Source organism: Thermobia domestica, chromosome 8 (genome assembly GCF_964235325.1).
Source record: "Thermobia domestica chromosome 8, izTheDome1.hap1.1, whole genome shotgun sequence".
Taxonomy (NCBI): Eukaryota; Metazoa; Arthropoda; class Insecta; order Zygentoma; family Lepismatidae; genus Thermobia; species Thermobia domestica.
The window spans coordinates 152180654-152207698 of record NC_137461.1 but is presented as its reverse complement, the minus strand read 5'-3'; the positions used below and the strand labels follow the sequence as shown (position 1 = coordinate 152207698).

The 27045-nt window shown below is 32.5% G+C and overlaps 1 protein-coding gene across 1 annotated transcript in view; it reads right to left on the bottom strand.

Annotated features, from left to right (window-relative positions):
* Nucleotides 1-27045, bottom strand: part of LOC145691867 (alpha-tocopherol transfer protein-like) — a 265283-nt gene that overhangs the window by 160044 nt on the left and 78194 nt on the right. Inside the window, exons 3-4 of the mRNA XM_081767176.1 lie at nucleotides 13909-14000; nucleotides 4678-4828 (exon numbers count right to left, since the gene is read on the bottom strand). Coding sequence (XP_081623302.1) covers nucleotides 4678-4828; nucleotides 13909-14000 — 243 coding nt within the window. The remainder of the gene's footprint in view (nucleotides 1-4677; nucleotides 4829-13908; nucleotides 14001-27045) is intronic.

The window sequence follows — 27045 nt, the reverse complement described above, 5'->3', positions numbered from 1 at the left end:
TGCAAATCTTGTTCAATTCTCTTCACATTTTCACGAATTAAATTTTCATTTGTTCTTTGAATATCAGTAAATCTCTCATTCATCTTTTCTTCCAATGTTTTATTGCGCTCGCGACATTCAACATCGATTGTTTCTACCTTTCGCGTTATTTCACCTACCGTTTCTTGAACATTCACAGTTGCTTCCTGCACAGATTTTAGATCTCGTGTATAATTAGATTTAAGTTCACCTACATCTGCTGTAACTACATTAATTCGCATATCAGTAGTATCTTGCAAAGACTTAATCTCCGCCTTAACATTAGAGATATCTACTGTTAACGAACTAAACCTATCGTTTAACAGTTCCATCTCGGATGACAATTTACTACTAAAATAGTTAGTAAGCTCATCCTTCATCTCGGATATATTATTTACAAACTTATTTTCCATTTCAGATATATTACCGGACAATTCACTCTTTATACCCGACATATTATTTACAAATTTATTTTCCATTTCGGACATAGTACCCGATAATTCACTATTCATATCCGACATATTATTTACAAATTTATTTTCCATTTCGGACATACTACCCGCTAATTCATTTTTCATCTCTGAGATCTTATCTGTGAACTTATCAGTTAACTCCAACATTAGAGTACGCAGCAGCTCATATCCGGGTTCCACTCGCACCTCAGTTATATGTTTATCAGCGGTACTATCACTTTGTTCCTGTGGAACGTTACCATTACTATTGTTTTCCGCTGTCGTTGAATCGCTTCCGTCTTCACCTTCACCTAACATTGCCCGTTCGATAGCCACATCATCATCTATTTCCAACGCACAACATTGTGGGCAAAACCAGTCTTGTCCTTCCCGAACTATTTTGTCAATTGTGGTTGGTAATAACCTCATACACCTCGTATGATACCATCTAACACATTGCACACAATTCACAAGTTGTGTGTAACCCTTAGTTTTTCTCTTTCTACAACAATTGCTGACGTCGGGATCAATATTGTCCACTTCAAGATCAACAAATCTTTTCATCGTATTCATATTTCATAAATTAGCATCATGTACTTCGGATTCACCGTGGGAGTCTACATACCACCTACGCAAATTCTATAATCTGCTTTATTATTCCCAAATAATATCAATTAAGGAAAACAAGGCTTCGCTACAGGTCACGACCATCTAAAACAAAATCCTGGCTGGGTCGCCAATGAAACAAAATAAAAAAATCATCATTCGATTGTTGTTACTACTTTTGCTACTTTTTTTATAACCAGAGAAAAAGAAACAATAACTTTACAAAGAAAAAAAAGATCGTGACTAATAAAGCGGGATACTAAAATTAGCTTATTATTACTATTTAAATAATGGTATTACAAGCTTTCAACAACTAGGGATACTGTTGTAATATAAATTTTGAACTATGGAGTTATGGAATCCAATGACCCAAACCGTCTCCTTTCGTATATTGACTCCTTTCGGATAAATAGAAAAGGAAAACCTCAGTTAAGAAATAAAGTCAGAAAATACCCAGGACGCTGTCTCAAATGGCGCTCCCATATACGAAGCCTTGTTATATTGTATTATTTAGATTCTGTAAAAGTCATTGACATTTAGCTTCAGTATAGAAAATCATAAATAAACATTAGCTGACCTCTTATCGCCTTTATTTGATTTTTTTTAAAAAAATGAGAAAGTGAAACATTTTTATAGTTCTTGCAATAATCGACATGCTTACATAATTTGGTGAATATCTCTATAGCTTTTATAATGGCAGTCTGTCTTTATAACATCGTAACAACCAAAGGAAACAAGAATTACATATGCATTCCACACTATTAACATCTCAAAGTATAGTAAATTTATTTATACAAGCGTGATCAGCCTTTTGTGCAATATATTTCAGTGTATTACAGTGTGAATATTAAGAATGTAATATGTTCTAAAATAGGAGAAGTTAATGTTATACGTATATATTTCTCGATAATAATTTGCTAAAAGGAATGCAACTGTGAATTTTCATCGCTATGATCTACAAATCTAAAAAAAAAATCATTGGTTAATTTAAAGAATTTGCATAGGTGGCCTGTTACGTCATTCCCCACGATAAAGTCCTTAGTACATGATGCTATAAACGTTTACTGACGCATTATATTTAAGCTATCCATTATGCTGTCAAACCAAATCACTATAGATAACTTAAGAAGTCCAATTTAGCAATGCGTTCTCTTATTTCTGTCCCCGGAACTTGTTACAATAAGAAGCCCGAAGAAAAATCTTCAACAATCTGGTGTCTCGAAAACTTCCTCCAAATTTATAAATTTAATTTACTGACCTTTATCTGTTGTTAAATTCTAGCAGATATTGCCTTTATATCAATACCTGGAGCCTGGTAGGTACATCGGAAATCTGACTCAAGTGTCTCAAATTATATCCTTAATTTCGAATACAAAATAGAACTTCACTCAAGCGTTGTTAGGCGATAATACAATATTTATTATTTTTTTCTTCTAAATTATATTTATTATTAAATCTTTTCTTCTTCCTTTACCTAAATTATTAGAATGAAATAGATTACAGTTACTTCTCTTCTCCTCAAACTTATTAGATAACTAGATATCTGATTTATTTTCTTCAGGTTTTATATAACATCAATAATAATAGTACAACGGATAATAAATATCATTTATAAAGATAAATTACTCTTTTCTTCCTCTTATTTGCAATAGAAGTATTAATATATTTTGCAGTCGACTTCAACTTTTATGGACAAGTCAACTCCATAAAGTGTTCCGACTTTCTATTTATCTGCACATTAAATCACCGGTGCAGATCAGAATTAGTACAACCAAACTTAATAAGAATAAGAAAAATGGTAATAAGGAACAGAAAAAAACACAATTTTAAACAAAATTAACACAATACACACAGCAATGTAACACGGTCAAAGTGATCTGTTACAAATTTTGATATTTATGTTGAGTTATACAGCTACGTTCTTTCTCCTACTGCTCCTCTTTCACGTATAATTCCACGGATTGATCGCTAATACATCGTTGATATAAGTGATACCTACTTAAACCTAACTTTAATTAAGTATGTAAAAAGAGGTTCGATTTTTATTTTCTAAGATGATTTTTAACTTCCACTTTGAGCGTATGAGAGCTTGTAATTTCACCCCAGGTGAACGAATGTGTGTATATGAGTGTGTGCGTAAATGAGGTACGTATTTCTCGGTAACTACTAGCCCGATCTAAACGAAATTAGGTGGCCAACTTGTCCATCGTCTAAGGAATACAGACCTAGACTTTTGTAGGCATTTACTTTCACTTTGTGGAAATTTCCAAATTTTCGAAAATTTCAATTTCTGTGTGAATTAATGTTCAAATAGGTTACAAGGTGTTACAGAGGCTGTGTTCCACAGCCTTGCACGCCGCGAGCTTTTGAATTCGCTCACTAACTGTGTTCTGCTTGTAAATATTTTTTTCGCACTCAAGAATAAACTCATGTCTTATTCGTAAGGGGATATGATTAGATCATAAAAAAACATTAACATCTTTCTATTACGTTGCTTTTCAATTAATCGATGTAACATTTAATACGATTTTTAAATCCTTACAAGCTTTGTATTAGGTAAACTATTTACAGAGCCAGCAGCTTTCTATCGTTTATAACTATAAACATTATAAAAATGTAAAATGTATAAAAATTTTAAACCGTCATATGTAGAACCATAAACCGTCATTTGCAGAACTGTTACAGAGAGCAGAACCAAATATATCAAAAAGCAATTATCTCGTGAAATTCAGGAAGAAAATACCATAACAATAATAAAAAAATATTTTTAAATTTCAAATATAAAATTATACCGTCGGGGATGTAAACTAAACGATTACACCGTGTACCTAAGGAATAACTTCTAGCAGTTGTCGAAAAACTCATATATCCCCAAACCAACGCAAACAATACTTTCAAATTGACCATAAATCTTATGTTTTAATATATTTTTTGGAGTTTGAAATACATTAGCAACTTAAATCTTTTTAATTATGTCCCAGACATAGGCCTATAAAAAAATTCAACACTTTCTCATTCAACCAATAAATTAACGCATTAGAAAGACATGATGAAGTCCTAGTAAGGTATAAACTTGCAACTAATATTTATAATTTTTCTAGATTAACGTACTTTTGATAAATTTTCTAAATACAGGAAAAATTCATATTTTAGAACAATTATAACCGCAAATTGTCGTAATTACTCTTTCACAACATGACAGCAGTATGCCAAAGCAGGAAAGAAAAGAGTTTTGAAAATACCTTTAAATTGTCACATCAACAATACAAATCTACACAAAGATGGTAAAACACGACATTTTAATTTGTTCAGGCAAGAAAATCACAACCTTATGAATTAAGTTTAAAATATTTTCAGTTCACTGGTGAAAACGAAATGTATATGCTGTTAAATAGAGAATTTTAAATTAAACTATTATTTTCCACCATATAGATCTAAGTGTGACCAACTACTCAAGTGAAAAATCAAAATGGCCAAATTGTGATATACAATGTTTTGCCATTCTCGTATAGAAATATAGATATGATTAAGTAAATCCGTACATTGTGAAAGTATGTAGAGAAAATAGCATGATAATAGTGGAGCAATTGTATTAGCTTACCTGTTCTAAATATTATAACTTCTCTTCCTTTCGGATCTCGGTCTGGAAGAACCATATACGCATTCATCATATGTACATGACGTAATTCTTCTAGGAGACCAGCACGAAGTGCATTTGGAAACTTCTTCTTCAGCTCATAATACTTTTTCAACTAAAATTATACTCATCATTAACAATAAGAAATATTATCTGGCTGTATGAGTCAAGTATATCTAGACATCTCTCAGAGTTTCATTTAACATATACAGGGAAATAAAATGAAACTTCATGTGGGCACTCGTGTACGTATCATTAAATGAAAGTACAGAAAAATCTTCTACGCAACTAAATGTAAAACAAACGCAACTCTCTCTTGATATTGACAGTAAATTTGGCAAATCATGAGCAGAATGTGATGAAAAATTAGAAAAAAAAAACTTCGGTTGAATTTCGTAACACCTTAGAAAAACTTTTGGTTGAAAGTAGTAAAATAATCGAAAGTGCACTTAATGAATTGGAGTAAAAAGAAGCGATAGCCAGTTATGAATGTTTGATTAATACTGGTAAAAAGGTGGAAAGTGTATGCATTTGATTGGAGCAAAATGTCCAGTTAGTCATAAATTAACAAAAATTTTGGAACACTTGCTAATAAATTGAAGTCTCAAGTAGGTAAATGGGGGCGCGGTGGCTCAGTGGTAGAGCGTTCACCTCCGGTGCTTGGGGTCCCTGGTTCGATCCCAGCTCGCGCCGTGTGGACTTTGTGGTGGATAAACACCGTGCTCGTGGGTTTTCTCGGGGTTCTCCCGTTTCCTCCCACTTTCTTCATTCTACCATTTCACTCATTTCTCATTATCACCGTCTCCTTTAGCCTAACTAGCATAACCGTGGGACGTTAAACGTAAAGATTTCATTTCATTTGTTCAAGTAGGTAAATATAACAGTGAGTTAGAAGATGTCAAAGAAGTAGTTGACATTTGTAAGACTAAAATTGTAGAAATTTGTCAAAAAGTAGATAATGTAGAATTAGTTGTAGGAAAATGTGCGAAATCAATTTCATTTGATTTTGAGTTTAGCGTCGCCTTCAGAAGCGAGGCTATATGAGACATGGACCTACAGCTTAACGTGTAATCCGTACCACATGAACTCCCGAACTCCCGCCGGGAATCCATCCTGAGTCTGCGACACCAAAGGATGTAACGCTAATTCTGTCGTGAACTATGTTACATATGCCCTCATTCTAAATGTTTATGCAATACACGAGATTATTTGGAATAATCCAACACAGTAATGCATTTCAAATATATATTATTATCCTTCAACATGTCACTTGTTCGACACTTTAAAATATTGTACATTCTGATTACACAATATGGTTCCTCGTTACATCTATATCTTTCTGGTTACTATAGCAACGACATTGAAACAAGTAAACAAATCGTCATAGCAACGATAACAAACAAAATCAATATAATACAAAATATTTAAATTATTTCTTTATGAAATTTCTTCTTCTTCTTCTTCTTCTTGATAGGTTGTACCTTTTTAAATAGCTCATTTTGCCCATAAATACAAATAATACTTAAAAGTACATAAGAATTATATATTATCATTGTGTAATGGCTCCCGAATTACTGGGACTTCTTTACATTGTTCACAATTAAAGAAAGAATCCTGGACCGTTCGACATTTCATATAGCTAGAATAGTTAGCTTATTTTTTTTGAATAACACTCATATATATATATATATATATATATATATATATATATATATATATATATATATATATATATATATATATATATATATATTACAATTCATAAAGTAACATATCATTTTCATTTTATCTCAATATCATTTTTATATTTATTCCATAATCAATTTTATTTAGGTCTATAAAATTGGCGACGATAAAGAGACATTCAAATTGTGTTACGTTTGCTGGTTATTTTTAGGTTCTAAATATCGTTTTTTTTTTTTAATTCGATGCCATTTATACATATTAACAATAGAGTTGGTGTACATTTTTCATTTATTCGGGCATAGTTATCATAAATTTGATAGACAATATTTGTATCGATGCATAGATGTAATTCATAGAATATGAGCGAAACAGAATTACAATAAAATCAGAACAAAATTCAAAGTGAAACAAAACAAAAATCAATTAATATCAATTAATTTCAAATATATATTAGTATTAGTTGCTATCATTTAAAAGATTTAAAACATTGTCATTTAAGTTTAAATTACTGTTTTTATATTCTTGCGAATCCATTGCTAACGTGGCTTTAATCCAATCCACTTCAACCACATTTAGGTTAAGTGACAATACTAAAAGATTCGATTAGGTTAAATTGAATAGCACAATCTTGATTACAATCCTACGTATTGTTTACTTCACTAATTCTTTGGTTTCATATTTCAAAAATATCTTCCACCTAGGTAATAATTACGAAATCTCGGATTTCGTGAGAAATTAGCTCGATTATTTACATTATTTCTAGAAACGGTACTATTATTATTTCTGTTCCTTCTGAAGTTCGGTTCTGTCGTATTGTCATTAAGAGTAAATCTAACACTATCTCTTGTATTAGGATTACAGTTCTCTCTAACATGTATATTTAGAATAGGAATATAATTAGCTTGATTTATATTACTTTTACTTTGCAATCTAACCTGACTTTCATAATTTTGAACAATCATAATTAAATTATTGAAATTGTGACGAGATTAATACTTGCTGATGCTTAAACGATAGTAATATTTTCACTGAGGCGATAATACACGACTTCTGTTTGTAGAAATTGATTTGTTTCAAACCATTTATACACGGCGATCACAAAATTGGTAAGGCTTTTATCGACTTTTGGATCAAAACGTCGATTCCGGATGGGAGCATCCCTGTCTGCTAACATGAAGTCATTTTCGAAATTAGCTAGCAAGGCCTTTTTGAAATCAGAATAGTTACGTAAACTACTGCTAATTGCTTTAAACCATACAGAACAGGGTGGTAACAAAATATGTGGTAATATCTTAAGATAATTGGCCTTATCTATGCCAATTAACTCGCACTCTTGCTCAAATTTTCCTAGAAACATACTTGCAGGAATGTCTTCTGATCTGCCACTGAATTTAGTTAGTGACTTTATTTCACTAAATTTTACCTTTAGATGTCGTTTCGTGTGCGTATGATTCCTGCGAGGTATCCTCCTTTCTTCATTCTCCGTATTTGAAATGGTGTCCTCCCTGTCAGAACAGTTTTTGGATGAATCGTTGTCTTCTTCGCAGTGTCTTAGTTTAGGTCTCCTATATTCATCACGCACAACGTTGAGGGCAGGATCAGGATTACAGTTAACCGCACTGATCTTCTCTTTAATAGTATGGATTTCTTCCTGCAGTCTTCCAATTTGATTGGCATGTTCGTTGACTTGGGTTTGGACTACGTCAACATTACTTTTCACCAATGCCAAACTATGAACAATCTGTTCCATCCTATTGTCAGTTACTTCCAATTTGGTATTTATCTGCTCCAATCTCTAATCGAACTCTGTCCTATTTGTCGTGTTACTTGTTCCAACCTGGTGTCCAATTTGGAATCCATTTGTTCCAATCTGATGTCCAATTTGGAATCCATTTGTTCCAATTTGGTGTTCATTTTGGAATCCATTTGTTCCAATCTGGTGTTCATTTCTTGTCCTAGCTGTTGTAGAAGTTTAACTACATCCGTTGAAGTTTCACTTCCAGGAACATCAACTTCTTCAATTCCGGTATTCACATTCATTATGGGTCTTCTGTAAATTTTTCTTTTATTACGAAGCAATAAATAATCCGTGATGCTGAGAAATAATTTACTTTTACTTCTAACTGATCTCCAAAGTCCACGGTTTCGGCATCATATAATATGTAACGCTAATTATGTCGTGAATTATGTTACATATGCCCTGATTCTAAATGTTTATGCAATACACGAGATTATTTGGAATAATCCAACACAGTAATGCATTTCAAATATATATTATTATCCTTCAACGTATAACTTGTTCGACACCTTAACCCATTAACGCCGGAATTATTTTTTGTTTTCAATTTTGGTGAAATTAGTAATTTTGGCTTACTTAGATGTGAGGACCACATATGAGAAATTTTGAGTTCATGACGTAAGCGGTTTTGTTGGGGTACCCCGTGATCATATGAACACGCTAGGCGCTTAAGTAAGCACTTTCCAAAAGCATGAGTATATGAATGCCCTGTTAAATTATTCATACATATGCAAAGGAAAAAAACCTTTATTGCCTTAGGAACTGTTACAATCTAGAAGACAAAATAAGCACAGTATTGGGATTATGGAGTTGTAGGTTATGGAGTCCATTATCAATGGCACCTTATCAGGAGCGCCCGAAAAAATCTACGGGGGCCCATTCCATGATTGCTATATTACGTCTGGTATTTAATATAAGTGATTTGCTATATTACGTATATATTTTCGTGAGCCAGGGGGACTTCACCCTGCCCCCATTTTCGGGCGCCAATGGACTTTATGCCAATTTAAAATAAAACTGTCCGTGTAAGTAAAAGACCTCATTCGTTTGAAACATTTAGTAAGAACTGTGCTTGAACACAGGGTACATGCACAACGTTTACGATTAGAGTAAACCTCTAAGTGGTGTCTCCCATCAAAATGAACGTAACTACTTGCACGGTATTGTTCACTACTCAAGTTAGAAATAGCTAGACGTCCTGCACCTAATGGAATGTCTATATTTCTGCAAATAAATTGAAAATTATACATGTGAGATGTGTATTCTGTTTTTGCTCAACAGAAGCCATGTATTTCGCACCGGTACATCTATCATCCAAGAGAAATGTGCTCACCACTACTATTTGGATCTGATTCCAGTGGGATAATATGAGATATTTTGGTATATTTGATCAGTATTTTCCATGTGCTTGTTGTATTCTCCTACTAAATATAGACGAGTTACACATGTTTTCTTCTTTTCACTCTGAGAATATCGCTCAACACTAGAAACAGGATGAGCCCAGGGTGCGGATGCAGGGGTTGATAGGGGCTATTGCACCCGCCCCCCAAAAGAAGAAATTTTCTTATTTTATATATAAATAAAACCCATTCCAGAGTTTGGAGCGCTTAAAAGTAGCTGTAGGTGGCAGTATTACAACCTACCGTCCCCTCCACAAGTCCGTCCTGAATCCGCTCCTGGCTGATCCCTTTGACATATAGACGCAGTTGTGACCACATTGTTGTCACATCATCTTCAAGTCGAGTATTATCTGTTAAAACAACTTCAGCGTGAATGGTAAATTTGCGCCCTGTAACGTTGTCGATTTCCGTGAATCTTCCTCCTGAATCACTGCAATCCTCTTCTCTTGAATCTTCATCCGAAAAGATGTGAGGTTTCGTGGTTTCAAGATATATGACTTGTATATCTTGCACGTCATTCGATCCCAAAATATCAAGGATTTGTTAAAGTGGCGAAAGCAAAAAACAGTAGTAGCAAAAGTCATATAATAATAATAATAATAATAATAATAATAATAATAATAATAATAATAATAATAAAGCTAAAAATAAAGCAAGTCAAATGAAAGCATACACAAGTTGTTCTAAATTGATATAACTCCAAAATTTTACTGTACTATCGAAATTTTGACGTACGTACATAAAAGAGAAAAGTCTGCTTAAACGCCTTGTGTGTTCATACGATCACACTGATGAAAAACTTCAATAATCATGCCCTAAATATTTTCAGATGAGTGAAATGTAATCTATTACAACTTTTGGCATCTCTAAAATATAACCAAGCACAAAATAATTTGAAAGGATAAAATATAAGAATACATTATAATGCGTATTGTGAGGACAATGCCGTTTTTATTCTATTTTTGGTGCATTGCCGAAATCTGTGCCTCCAGATTGCATTAAAGCAACAATATGGAACTTGTTTCGTTTGAATATTGTTACCAGTACCTTCTCCTAGTAGGCAAAGCATATAATGTAAAGAAACCCCTGACAGCAAGTTACACAAGACTTGTTTTGATAAATACTAACCGCTGTGATCACGTACGGCGCTAATGGGTTAAAATATTGTACATTGAGATTACACAATATGGTTCCTCGTTACATCTATATCTTTCTGGTTACTATAGCAACAACATTAAGACAGGTAAACAAATCATAGCAACGATAAGAAACAAAATCTCAATATACCGTAATACAAAATATTGTTATTGTTGTTGTTAAACAGTATAGAAGTGCTTTTGAACCGCTCCGTCAATTTGGTTAGTTTCGAGCGTGAAAGTGTGGTTTGTTGGTGGGGAGAGTGTTTGGATTTGGCTTTCTGGTATGCTCCGATAACTCCTAGGATATTTTGTGATTTGCGGACACTCATCGTCACTGGGAATGAGTTTGTTGTCATCTATCTTTTATCATTCATTGCATTTTCGTGCAATGGGAGTTGTCTTCCTTGTGCAGTGCCTTATCCTGTGTGAGTGATTGAGGGAGCGCAGTAGTTTTTGCTCATTTTGTATTGTTTTCGTATTTTATTCGAGCCTGAAGAAGAGGAATATTGACAGAAAATCATTATGTGTTACTTATGTTGTTAGTTTAAAACTTCAGCTTTTTCTTTTCAATAACCTCACACGAAATAGTGTTCTAAGTATACAAACATAACTTTATTTGTATTGTTCTCCCCTTCAGATAGGCCAATATCTCCGGGAGGCTGCCTCCCTAAATTCTTACTGTCGCCTAACTTTTCAAGGTAGGGTTGCAAATAAACCATAACATGATGATGAACTATAATATGGTTGGATTAGCTCCCCTAGCTTCTACAGTGTCCTCCTACATTTTTTGGGGTGGCTACAAGCCTGCTCTCAGCTCTGAGATGATTAATGTTTGGTATATGGTAGTACATTTGCAAAATATATCGTGAAGTATTGCGTTTTGTGTTCTGAGGTCCATAAGTAAAAAAAAAAAAAAAAAAAAAAAAAAAAAAAAAAAAAAAAAAAATCATACATGAAAGCAATTCAGCCTTTGTTAAGCTTCGTCCAGTAGATTGATTTCTACTATATTGTTTCACTCAGTGGAACAGAATATTGTGTTCATTACTCGTCATGACATATCACAAATATTCATTATCAAAGGACACAGTGGATCAATAATGGAGTGCTTACCTCTAGTGTGAGTGGTACCTGGTTCGACTTCAAGCCATATGAGTTTGTGATGGACAACATTGTGTCCGTGAGTTTTCTCGCGATTCAGACGTTTCCTCTCACATGACCATTCCACCGATTCTTTTATAATAATTCACTCTCATTAATCATCCGTCTCCCTTTGCTTACAGGACATATTCGTGGAACATAAAAGTAGAAATTTCATTTTATTTATTCAGTAATAAGCCGCTATAACTAGTTTGTTATCATTACTGTGAGATCATACCTGTTTATTTGTTTGTTTAAATGTAAACTCATGTGCTCAAAACACTTCAGCCAATTTCTAAATGTTCACATGGGCTAATATAAACAATTTAAGAGTATGTTCCATTTCTAGAGAAAACGACAATAAGCGCGAAGATATTGTGATGAAATAATATTACTAATGTATAAAGTAGTTCGATAAAAACATTGGTAAATTATCAGAATGCTCATGAACATCATTATCATCGTAAGTTTGTGCGTCGTTCTGTTGAACTCAATAGAGAATTTAGATTACTTTTACTTAGAGAAATGTTTTTTCATGTATTAATTTCATTGGGCTTTCCCCTGAGCGCATAACTATCGAATTCAGGATGAAGTTGCATATAAGAAATTAGCACTCTACTATCAAATAACTATGCTTTTATATTGTTGATTTTTTCCCTAAGAATGAATAAAATTCGCTTCGTAAGGTCCGTCGGTGACCGAAACATGAGAATATTAATTAGTTTCTTGGTTCAGGCTGCAAACAATGTCAATAATATAGCAAATTAGTACACTTCAACTTCGTCCTAAGATATTCAAGTATATTCAAATAATTGGTAAATATATAAATAAATAAATAGCTTGCTTTTTAAATAAATCTTAAATTCTGTTACTTTTCTTATTCTTTGTGTTATTAGCAACGTCGTACACCTTTGAAAACCATGCATCGTTTCTTTTGCTAAGCCGTTTCCCTAGTGAGTGGCGCAGACCTTTTCCCCTGTACCGACCTGTGACGTACTAACATGGTGGTCATTGTTTTAAGCGCACGAGTAGCAGACCGGATTTCAATCGCAAATTGCGACTAGTTACAATCGTCGCATGAGAGAAAGGAAGTGTTATCCGTAATCAAGTAGCTCTGAAGTTTTTTTTAAAGCAATAAAAAAATCAGTGGAAATGTCCATTGTTATGTTAATCATTTCTTGTATCACTAAATTCTTCACAATTTTCATTCATTACTTATAGTTTGACCATATCTTTTTCTGACGTAAACGATATTTCAGTATTCACGTTTGAGCTGAAAGCTTCGACGAAAACACCATTAAATAACTTGATGCACTCAATTTTGAAATGATAATGATATGACAAAATGTACAGAAGTAGTTAGGAGAGTTATCTAAAACACTGCAAATGTCAAAATATATGTACAGTGGAAATGAAAAGAATTATATTTACGAGTATTCAATATTATTCCTGTCATGCTTGTAGGCAAATCTCTAAAATCCTCATTAACGGAAAGAATGTTGAAATAACTATAATTGAAACAAAGAAAAGTCATTATATTCAACGCCAACACATTCAAAACTTCCCGAAATATGAACAATTAATTTTCCAGAGGGATCAAAAGACCCATGTGATTTTTCTAGTGTCAAGCAATAAACATCATACTAAGGCTATTTATATCAAGTCTTTAAAATGATTTAACCCCTTACCGCATGCCATGCCATATATGGCACATACCTTTTATCCACTTTAGCTTTTTTGTGATTTATCAAAGGCATTAAATGACTGTTTTGTCTGCTGTGTGATGCATGATTACTGATAGCTTTGTAATATATATATACCTGCAAACAGATCTACTGAATACGGAGTTCGTATATGTTAGTACTCAGCTGTAGTATGGACTAAATAAAAAAAATAAAAAATACATTAACATTACTCTCTGTGATACTAAAACCTAGGTGTACAGGGACTTCTCGGGCATCCTCTGCATTGCTGTAAATTACAAAGGAATTTCAAGAAGTATTCATGCTAAGAAGAAATAAAGTTTATACAGTACCGTTTGCAACGCTCCTTGAGCATCGTATTTTCTTACTCGAAGAAAAGCAAGCAGAAAACAATCATCTGTTCGAGCACGAAGATTTTCAATTGCTGAAACAAAATTATAGTGTTTTACTGTACGATTATAAGAATTAACATCCTATACTTCAAAAATAAATTAGTGAGTTAATGACATTGCTGAATAGATCATTTTTGGTTTTAATACACTTACTGTTACTATTCGTGCTTTATCAGGGAAGTACATAAAAAAGAAAAATAGGCTCTATAAGTTTCAGTATACATAAAAGTTTCAAACTGTTTGTCCTGTACAAATAAGACAAGATAAATGCGATTAAATAAATTGATTAAATCTTTCAATAAACTGTAATTTTCTTTCTACAATTTTAAACCTTCAAGACAATTATCAGCATTCATTTGATTTAACATTATTTAAGTCACATTATTTCATATATTCAATTACACGAAGTAAGTTTGTCAAAACCTGGTCGGTTTCATTAGTACAAAAATATCACTCAAATTATAAACTACTATTGTTACGTCTTTTTTATTCAGTGCAAAAGATATTGTACGTATTATGCTATATTTTTGAATGACTACACTTCTTGACAATTGCTAGAGAATAAATTTACGTATATCAATCCTTAACTTCTAGGAACATGATCGGGATACATGAAAGTGACCAATATATGAGTAAAAATATTAGTCCAGATTATCAAAGGATGACTTTGATTCCCTCTCGTGCCTACAACAGGACATGGTAAAACTAAAAGAAAAATGGAAAATAATATGTGGAGAGGACATGAAATGCAAGACCGCGGTGATTCTAGCAGACATTTGTCCGCAGACAAAACGAAATTTCCCAGGGTTGCCAGTATACATTTTAAATGTGTAATATCTTCTACTTCTAGCGTAATGACAATGACGATTCACGTCTTTAACTTAATATACACATAATATGCTAAAATGTGTAGTATATAAATTAATTTTCATATATATAGCGATTAATTTTTCAGAAAATAACAGCAAAATACTGCTTCCATAAAAGGTAAAAAAAGTACAGTGCCAACTTTAAAATTAATTAATTTATAATTTTATATTCATCTACAGGGTCCCCACTTACACTTTGTCACCACACAAAAGTGCGATACGTATATCTCTATAAAATATGTACGAGGAAAGAACACTAATTTTTCGGATAAAGATGAGCAAAATATTCCCTCAAATAAAGCTGAAAAACGACCAGTGCCAACTTTGAAATTAATTAACTAATAATTTTATATTCATCTACAGGGACCCCACTTACACTTTATCACCATACGAAAGTGGGATACGTATATCTCTATAAAATATGTACGAGGAAAGAACACTAATTTTTCGGATAAAGATGAGAAAAATATTCCCTCAAATAAAGCTGAAAAACGACCAGTGCCAACTTTGAAATTAATTAACTAATAACTTTATATTCATCTACAGGGACCCCACTTACACTTTATCACCATACAAAAGTGGGATACGTATATCTCTATAAAATATGTACGAAGAAAGAACACTAATTTTTCGGATAAAGATGAGCAAAATATTCCCTCAAATAAAGCTGAAAAGCGACCAGTGCCAACTTTAGAATTAATTAACTAATAACTTTATATCCATCTACAGGGTTTCCACTTACAGTTTATCACCATATAAAAGTGGGATACGTATATCTCTATAAAATATGTACGAGTAAAGAACACTAATTTTTCGGATAAACATGAGCAAAATATTCCCTCAAATAAAGCTGAAAAACGACCAGTGCCAACTTTGAAATTAATTAATTAATAATTTTATATTCATCTACAGGGACCCCACTTACACTTTATCAACATACAAAAGTGGAATACGTATATCTCTATAAAATATGTACGAGGAAAGAACACTAATTTTTCGGATAAAGATGAGCAAAATATTCCCTCAAATAAAGCTGAAAAACGACCACTGCCAACTTTGAAATTAATTAACTAATAAATTTATATTCATCTACAGGGACCCCACTTACACTTTATCAACATACAAATGTGGGATACCTATATCTTTATAAAATATGTACGAGGAAAGAACACTAATTTTTCGGATAAAGATGAGCAAAATATTCCCTCAAATAAAGCTGAAAAACGACCAGTGCCAACTTTGAAATTAATTAACTAATAATTTTATATTCATCTACAGGGACCCCACTTACACTTTATCAACATACAAAAGTGAGATACGTATATCTCTATAAAATATGTACGAGGAAAGAACACTAATTTTTCGGATAAAGATGAGCAAAATATTCCCTTAAACAAAGCTGAAAAACGACCAGTGCCAACCTTAAAATTAATTAACTTATAATTTTATATTCATCTACAGGGTCCCCACTTACACTTTGTCACTATACAAAAGTAGGATACGTATATCTCTATAAAATATGTACGAGGAAAGAACACTAATTTTTCGTATAAAGATGAGCAAAATACTCCCTCAAATAAAGATGAAAAACGACCAGTGCCAACTTTGAAATTAATTAACTAATAATTTTATATTCATCTACAGGGACCCCACTTACACTTTATCAACATACAAAAGTGGGATACGTATATCTCTATAAAATATGTACGAGGAAAGAACACTAATTTTTTGGATAAAGATGAGCAAAATATTCCCTTAAACAAAGCTGAAAAACGACCACTGCCAACTTTAAAATTAATTAACTTATAATTTTATATTCATCTACAGGGACCCCATTTACACTTTATCACCATACAAAAGTGGGATACGTGTATCTCTATAAAATATGTACGAGGAAAGAACACTAATTTTTCGGATAAAGATGAGCAAAATATTCCCTCAAATAAAGCTGAAAAACGACCAGTGCCAACTTTGAAATTAATTAATTAATAATTTTATATTCATCTACAAAGACCCCACTTACACTTTAACAACATACAAAAGTGGGATACGTATATCTCTATAAAATATGTACGAGGAAAGAACACTAATTTTTTGGATAAAGATGAGCAAAATATTCCCTTAAACAAAGCTGAAAAACGACCACTGCCAACTTTAAAATTAATTAACTTATAATTTTATATTCATCTACAGGGACCCCACTTACACTTTATCACCATACAAAAGTGGGATACGTGTATCTCTATAAAATATGTACGAGGAAAGAACACTAATTTTTCACATAAAGATGAGCAAAATATTCCCTTAAACAAAGCTGAAAAACGACCAGTGCCAACTTTGAAATTAATTAACTTATAATTTTATATTCATCTACAGGGCCCCCACTTACACTTTATCACCATACAAAAGTGGGATACGTATATCTCTATAAAATATGTACGAGGAAAGAACACTAATTTTTCGGATAAAGATGAGCAAAATATTCCCTCAAATAAAGCTGAAAAACGACCAGTGCCAACTTTACAATTATTTAACTTATAATTTTATATTCATCTACGGGGACCCCACTTGCACTTTATCACCATACAAAAGTGGGATACGTATATCGCTATAAAATATGTACGAGGAAAGAACACTAATTTTTCGGATAAAGATGAGCAAAATATTCCCTCAAATAAAGCTGAAAAACGACCAGTGCCAACTTTACAATTATTTAACTTATAATTTTATATTCATCTACGGGGACCCCACTTGCACTTTATCACCATACAAAAGTGGGATACGTATATCTCTATAAAATATGTACGAGGAAAGAACACTAATTTTTCGGATAAAGATGAGCAAAATATTCCCTCAAATGAAGCGGAAAAACGGCCAGTGCCAACTTTGAAATTAATTAACTAATAATTTTATATTCATCTACAGGGACCCCACTTACACTTTATCAACATACAAAAGTGGGATACGTATATCTCTATAAAATATGTACGAGGAAAGAACACTAATTTTTCGGATAAAGATGAGCAAAATATTCCCTCAAATAAAGCTGAAAAACAACCAGTGCCAACTTTGAAATTAATTAACTAATAATTTTATATTCATCTACAGGGACCCCACTTACACTTTATCAACATACAAAAGTGGGATACGTATATCTCTATAAAATATGTACGAGGAAAGAACACTAATTTTTCGGATAAAGATGAGCAAAATATTCCCTCAAATGAAGCGCAAAAACGACCAGTGCCAACTTTGAAATTAATTAACTAATAATTTTATATTCATCTACAGGGACCCCACTTACACTTTATCAACATACAAAAGTGGGATACGTATATCTCTATAAAATATGTACGAGTAAAGAACACTAATTTTTCAGATAAAGATGAGCAAAATATTCCCTCAAATAAAGCTGAAAAACGACCAGTGCAAACTTTGAAATTAATTAACTAATAATTTTATATTCATCTACAGGGACCTCACTTACACTTTATCAACATACAAAAGTGGGATACGTATATCTCTATAAAATATGTACGAGGAAAGAACACTAATTTTTCGGATAAAGATGAGCAAAATATTCCCTTAAACAAAGCTGAAAAACGACCAGTGCCAACTTTAAAATTAATTAACTTATAATTTTATATTCATCTACAGGGTCCCCACTTACACTTTATCAACATACAAAAGTGGGATACGTATATCTCTATAAAATATGTACGAGGAAAGAACACTAATTTTTCGGATAAAGATGAGCAAAATATTCCCTCAAATAAAGCTGAAAAACTACCAGTGCCAACTTTGAAATTAATTAACTAATAATTTTATATTCATCTACGGGGACCCCACTTACACTTTATCACCATATAGAAGTGGGATACGTATATCGCTATAAAATATGTACGAGGAAAGAACACTAATTTTTCGGATAAAGATGAGCAAAATATTCCCTCAAATAAAGCTGAAAAGCGACCAGTGCCAACTTTAGAATTAATTAACTAATAATTTTATATTCATCTACAGGGACCCCACTTACACTTTATCAACATACAAAAGTGGGATACGTATATCTCTATAAAATATGTACGAGGAAAGAACACGAATTTTTCGGATAAAGATGAGCAAAATAATCCCTCAAATGAAGCGGAAAAACGACCAGTGCCAACTTTGAAATTAATTAACTAATAATTTTATATTCATCTACAGGGACCCCACTTACACTTTATCAACATACAAGAGTGGGATACGTATATCTCTATAAAATATGTACGAGGAAAAAACACTAATTTTTCGGATAAAGATGAGCAAAATATTCCCTTAAACAAAGCTGAAAAGCGACCAGTGCCAACTTTAAAATTAATTAACTTATAATTTTATATTCATCTACAGGGTCCCCACTTACACTTTATCAGTATACAAAAGTGGGATACGTATATCTCTATAAAATATATACGAGGAAAGAACACTAATTTTTCGTATAAAGATGAGAATAATACTCCCTCAAATAAAGCGAAAAAACGACCAGTGCCAACTTTGAAATTAATTAACTAATAATTTTATATTCATCTACAGGGACCCTACTTACACTTTATCAACATACAAAAGTGGGATACGTATATCTCTATAAAATATGTACGAGGAAAGAACACTAATTTTTCGGATAAAGATGAGCAAAATATTCCCTTAAACAAAGCTGAAAAGCGACCACTGCCAACTTTAAAATTAATTAACTTATAATTTTATATTCATCTACAGGGTCCCCACTTACACTTTATCACAATATAAAAGTTGGATACGTTTATCTCTATAAAATATGTACGAGGAAAGAACACTAATTTTTCGTATAAAGATGAGCAAAATACTCCCTCAAATAAAGCAGAAAAAGGACCTGTGCCAACTTCGAAATTAATTAACTCATAATTTTATATTCATCTACAGGGACCCCACTTACACTTTATCAACACACAAAAGTGGGATACGTATATCTCTATAAAATATGTACGAGGAAAGAACACTAATTTTTCGGATAAAGATGAGCAAAATATTCCCTCAAATAAAGCTGAAAAACGACCAGTGCCAACTTTGAAATTAATTAACTAATAATTTTATATTCATCTACAGGGACCCCACTTACACTTTATCACCATACGAAAGTGGGATACGTATATCTCTATAAAATATGTACGAGGAAAGAACACTAATTTTTCGGATAAAGATGAGAAAAATATTCCCTCAAATAAAGCTGAAAAACGACCAGTGCCAACTTTGAAATTAATTAACTAATAACTTTATATTCATCTACAGGGACCCCACTTACAGTTTATCACCATACAAAAGTGGGATACGTATATCTCTATAAAATATGTACGAAGAAAGAACACTAATTTTTCGGATAAAGATGAGCAAAATATTCCCTCAAATAAAGCTGAAAAGCGACCAGTGCCAACTTTAGAATTAATTAACTAATAACTTTATATCCATCTACAGGGTTTCCACTTACAGTTTATCACCATATAAAAGTGGGATACGTATATCTCTATAAAATATGTACGAGTAAAGAACACTAATTTTTCGGATAAACATGAGCAAAATATTCCCTCAAATAAAGCTGAAAAACGACCAGTGCCAACTTTGAAATTAATTAATTAATAATTTTATATTCATCTACAGGGACCCCACTTACACTTTATCAACATACAAAAGTGGAATACGTATATCTCTATAAAATATGTACGAGGAAAGAACACTAATTTTTCGGATAAAGATGAGCAAAATATTCCCTCAAATAAAGCTGAAAAACGACCACTGCCAACTTTGAAATTAATTAACTAATAAATTTATATTCATCTACAGGGACCCCACTTACACTTTATCAACATACAAATGTGGGATACGTATATCTTTATAAACTATGTACGAGTAAAGAACACTAATTTTTCGGATAAAGATGAGCAAAATATTCCCTCAAATAAAGCTGAAAAACGACCAGTGCCAACTTTGAAATTAATTAACTAATAATTTTATATTCATCTACAGGGACCCCACTTACACTTTATCAACATACAAAAGTGAGATACGTATATCTCTATAAAATATGTACGAGGAAAGAACACTAATTTTTCGGATAAACATGAGCAAAATATTCCCTTAAACAAAGCTGAAAAACGACCAGTGCCAACCTTAAAATTAATTAACTTATAATTTTATATTCATCTACAGGGTCCCCACTTACACTTTGTCACTATACAAAAGTAGGATACGTATATCTCTATAAAATATGTACGAGGAAAGAACACTAATTTTTCGTATAAAGATGAGCAAAATACTCCCTCAAATAAAGATGAAAAACGACCAGTGCCAACTTTGAAATTAATTAACTAATAATTTTATATTCATCTACAGGGACCCCACTTACACTTTATCAACATACAAAAGTGGGATACGTATATCTCTATAAAATATGTACGAGGAAAGAACACTAATTTTTTGGATAAAGATGAGCAAAATATTCCCTTAAACAAAGCTGAAAAACGACCACTGCCAACTTTAAAATTAATTAACTTATAATTTTATATTCATCTACAGGGACCCCATTTACACTTTATCACCATACAAAAGTGGGATACGTGTATCTCTATAAAATATGTACGAGGAAAGAACACTAATTTTTCGGATAAAGATGAGCAAAATATTCCATCAAATAAAGCTGAAAAACGACCAGTGCCAACTTTGAAATTAATTAATTAATAATTTTATATTCATCTACAAAGACCCCACTTACTCTTTAACAACATACAAAAGTGGGATACGTATATCTCTATAAAATATGTACGAGGAAAGAACACTAATTTTTTGGATAAAGATGAGCAAAATATTCCCTTAAACAAAGCTGAAAAACGACCACTGCCAACTTTAAAATAAATTAACTTATAATTTTATATTCATCTACAGGGACCCCACTTACACTTTATCACCATACAAAAGTGGGATACGTGTATCTCTATAAAATATGTACGAGGAAAGAACACTAATTTTTCACATAAAGATGAGCAAAATATTCCCTTAAACAAAGCTGAAAAACGACCAGTGCCAACTTTGAAATTAATTAACTTATAATTTTATATTCATCTACAGGGCCTCCACTTACACTTTATCACCATACAAAAGTGGGATACGTATATCTCTATAAAATATGTACGAGGAAAGAACACTAATTTTTCGGATAAAGATGAGCAAAATATTCCCTCAAATAAAGCTGAAAAACGACCAGTGCCAACTTTACAATTATTTAACTTATAATTTTATATTCATCTACGGGGACCTCACTTGCACTTTATCACCATACAAAAGTGGGATACGTATATCGCTATAAAATATGTACGAGGAAAGAACACTAATTTTTCGGATAAAGATGAGCAAAATATTCCCTCAAATAAAGCTGAAAAGCGACCAGCGCCAACTTTAGAATTAATTAACTAATAATTTTATATTCATCTACAGAGACCCCACTTACACTTTATCAACATACAAAAGTGGGATACGTATATCTCTATAAAATATGTACGAGGAAAGAACACTAATTTTTCGGATAAAGATGAGCAAAATATTCCCTCAAATGAAGCGGAAAAACGGCCAGTGCCAACTTTGAAATTAATTAACTAATAATTTTATATTCATCTACAGGGACCCCACTTACACTTTATCAACATACAAAAGTGGGATACGTATATCTCTATAAAATATGTACGAGGAAAGAACACTAATTTTTCGGATAAAGATGAGCAAAATATTCCCTCAAATAAAGCTGAAAAACAACCAGTGCCAACTTTGAAATTAATTAACTAATAATTTTATATTCATCTACAGGGATCCCACTTACACTTTATCAACATACAAAAGTGGGACACGTATATCTCTATAAAATATGTACGAGGAAAGAACACTAATTTTTCGGATAAAGATGAGCAAAATATTCCCTCAAATGAAGCGGAAAAACGACCAGTGCCAACTTTGAAATTAATTAACTAATAATTTTATATTCATCTACAGGGACCCCACTTACACTTTATCAACATACAAAAGTGGGATACGTATATCTCTATAAAATATGTACGAGTAAAGAACACTAATTTTTCAGATAAAGATGAGCAAAATATTCCCTCAAATAAAGCTGAAAAACGACCAGTGCAAACTTTGAAATTAATTAACTAATAATTTTATATTCATCTACAGGGACCCCACTTACACTTTATCAACATACAAAAGTGGGATACGTATATCTCTATAAAATATGTACGAGGAAAGAACACTAATTTTTCGGATAAAGATGAGCAAAATATTCCCTTAAACAAAGCTGAAAAACGACCAGTGCCAACTTTAAAATTAATTAACTTATAATTTTATATTCATCTACAGGGTCCCCACTTACACTTTATCAACATACAAAAGTGGGATACGTATATCTCTATAAAATATGTACGAGGAAAGAACACTAATTTTTCGGATAAAGATGAGCAAAATATTCCCTCAAATAAAGCTGAAAAACTACCAGTGCCACCTTTGAAATTAATTAACTAATAATTTTATATTCATCTACGGGGACCCCACTTACACTTTATCACCATATAGAAGTGGGATACGTATATCGCTATAAAATATGTACGAGGAAAGAACACTAATTTTTCGGATAAAGATGAGCAAAATATTCCCTCAAATAAAGCTGAAAAGCGACCAGTGCCAACTTTAGAATTAATTAACTAATAATTTTATATTCATCTACAGGGACCCCACTTACACTTTATGAACATACAAAAGTGGGATACGTATATCTCTATAAAATATGTACGAGGAAAGAACACTAATTTTTCGGATAAAGATGAGCAAAATAATCCCTCAAATGAAGCGGAAAAACGACCAGTGCCAACTTTGAAATTAATTAACTAATAATTTTATATTCATCTACGGGGACCCCACTTACACTTTATCAACATACAAGAGTGGGATACGTATATCTCTATAAAATATGTACGAGGAAAAAACACTAATTTTTCGGATAAAGATGAGCAAAATATTCCCTTAAACAAAGCTGAAAAACGACCAGTGCCAACTTTAAAATTAATTAACTTATAATTTTATATTCATCTACAGGGTCCCCACTTACACTTTATCAGTATACAAAAGTGGGATACGTATATCTCTATAAAATATGTACGAGGAAAGAACACTAATTTTTCGTATAAAGATGAGAAAAATACTCCCTCAAATAAAGCGGAAAAACGACCAGTGCCAACTTTGAAATTAATTAACTAATAATTTTATATTCATCTACAGGGACCCTACTTACACTTTATCAACATACAAAAGTGGGATACGTATATCTCTATAAAATATGTACGAGGAAAGAACACTAATTTTTCGGATAAAGATGAGCAAAATATTCCCTTAAACAAAGCTGAAAAACGACCAGTGCCAACTTTAAAATTAATTAACTTATAATATTATATTCATCTACAGGGTCCCCACTTACACTTTAACAACATACAAAAGTGGGATACGTATATCTCTATAAAATATATACGAGGAAAGAACACTAATTTTTCGGATAAAGATGAGCAAAATATTCCCTCAAATAAAGCTGAAAAACGACCAGTGCCAACTTTACAATTATTTAACTTATAATTTTATATTCATCTACAGGGACCCCACTTACACTTTATCAACATACAAAAGTGGGATACGTATATCTCTATAAAATATGTACGAGGAAAGAACACTAATTTTTCGGATAAAGATGAGCAAAATATTCCCTCAAATGAAGCGGAAAAACGACCAGTGCCAACTTTGAAATTAATTAACTAATAATTTTATATTCATCTACAGAGACCCCACTTACACTTTATCAACATACAAAAGTGGGATACGTATATCTCTATAAAATATGTACGAGGAAAGAACACTAATTTTTCGGATAAACATGAGCAAAATATTCCCTCAAATAAAGCTGAAAAACGACCAATGCCAACTTTGAAATTAATTAACTAATAATTTTATATTCGTCTACAGGAACCCCACTTACACTTTATCCACATACAAAAGTGGGATACGTATATCTCTATAAAATATGTACGAGGAAAATATACTAATTTTTCGGATAAAGATGAGCAAAATATTCCCTCAAATAAAGCTGAAAAACGACCAGTGCCAACTTTGAAATTAATTAACTAATAATTTTATATTCATCTACAGGGACCCCACTTACACTTTATCAACATACAAAAGTGGGATACGTATATCTCTATAAAATATATACGAGGAAAGAACACTAATTTTTCACATAAAGATGAGCAAAATATTCCCTCAAATTAAGCTGGAAAACCTAACCTAACCTAACCTAACCTAACCTAATTTAACAATTTTAATTCATACTATTTATTTCGAGACTTTTGAGACGAGACCCGAGAAGAGACCAAAACTTGGCCTTTGAGACCGAGACCGAGATCGAGACAAGCATCTGTTGACCGAGACGAGACCGAGAGCGAAACGGCGATTTTTGACTCGAGACTAGATCGAGACAGAGATCGCTACTTATCAACCGAGACGAGACTGAGACTTACACAGTCTCGTCTCGTCTCGTCTCGATACCATACCTACTATGGACAGTCACCCTACAGGACGCCAGTTCAAATCCCTAGTAGAGGTGCAAAATGAACTTGATATCTTCGCTTCACGGTCCACCAAATTCTACCGCGATGGGATCCATGGCCTCCCAGAACGTTAGCAGAAGATCATCGATGCTGATGGGGACTATTTTTGATCTTTTAGGTACGTCTTAGCCGTTTGTTGACATATCGATGTTCGAATGTGGTGGGTGAGAAAGCGATATAGCTTCCTTGGTTATCTTTATAGATAGGTTCTGTGTACAAGGGCTTAAATTGAAATAGTTATGCACAAAGGTATAATGTTTGTTCTTGGTTAAAAATGATAAAAACTGCTTAGAATATAATTTATGGAGAAAAAGCAAAAATAAATAAATAAATAAATAAATATAATAATAATAAGAAGAAGAAGAAGAAGAAGAAAAGAAGAAGAAGAAGAAGAAAAACAAAAGCTAAAAAGCAGTGTTTTTATTTTTCCGGAATGAAACCTAAATTTTCCGGTTTTTTTCAGGACTCAAAAATACTAACTGCAAGACGTTGTGTTTGTACATTGTAGCTAGCTCCCTTCAAGAACGACGGGCACCTCCTACATAACCCTGCTGGTCACACCCCTGCCTAGCAGTAATGTAAAATTTCGAGCAGTTTTCAGTAGGAACGTAGCAGGAACGATTCACATAGTCAGATTGTGAAATTTTGAAAGTGTCGCGACCAATTTGACGCTTATAGTATTTGCTGCTTTCAAACCAGGCTGTAGCCAGCATGCTTTATAAGGGGGAGGGTGAAGAAATGAAGACTGAGGGGGCAATGACAAAGACATCAAAGAACAGCATAAAATTGTACATTTATCTATTATTTACAGAATCTGTGTTTATTTTTAAATTATCGCAAGTGTAATTTTGGTTTCAATTTTGGAAGCGTAATACAAGCTCTTTGCGAGATACTTTGTTTCATATTAATATTGAAAATGGAAGTATTTTTTTTATAACATTACAACAAAATTATATTAAATCAATTTTAGGTTACATCAATTCATAATAGAAATATATGTTTTATTCAACGTTTGCACTAAATTTTCTACCCTCCAAAATAAGCGGGACATTGCAGTTTATTAATATTCACAACTAACATTATGGACTATGATACTGTTGTTTTGAAGTGCACCTGGTATCATTGGATGCTTGCCATGATAGCAATAATAGGTTACTCTTTGAAAGTCTTGAAATTGATAAAGACAATGAAAGATATTTGGGACCCAACTAGCGAAAAACATATGATTTTATACAGAATTGAGTAGAATTCGTAAAGTTGAATTTAATTTTGTAAATATAATCGGAAGAATTTAATTGCTTTTTAATTAGTTTGAAAATTCTCTTCAGCGTCACTTTTAGAGGGGAAGAAATGTAATTTATGTGGGGCAGTATCCCCTCTAACCCCTCCTTGGCTACGGGTCTGTTTCTAACAATCCGAGACTCAAGAACATTTCGAGAGTATCGAACACTTAGAGCGTCTCAAACATTTCCATAGTATCGAACAATGCAAATGTATTGAATTTT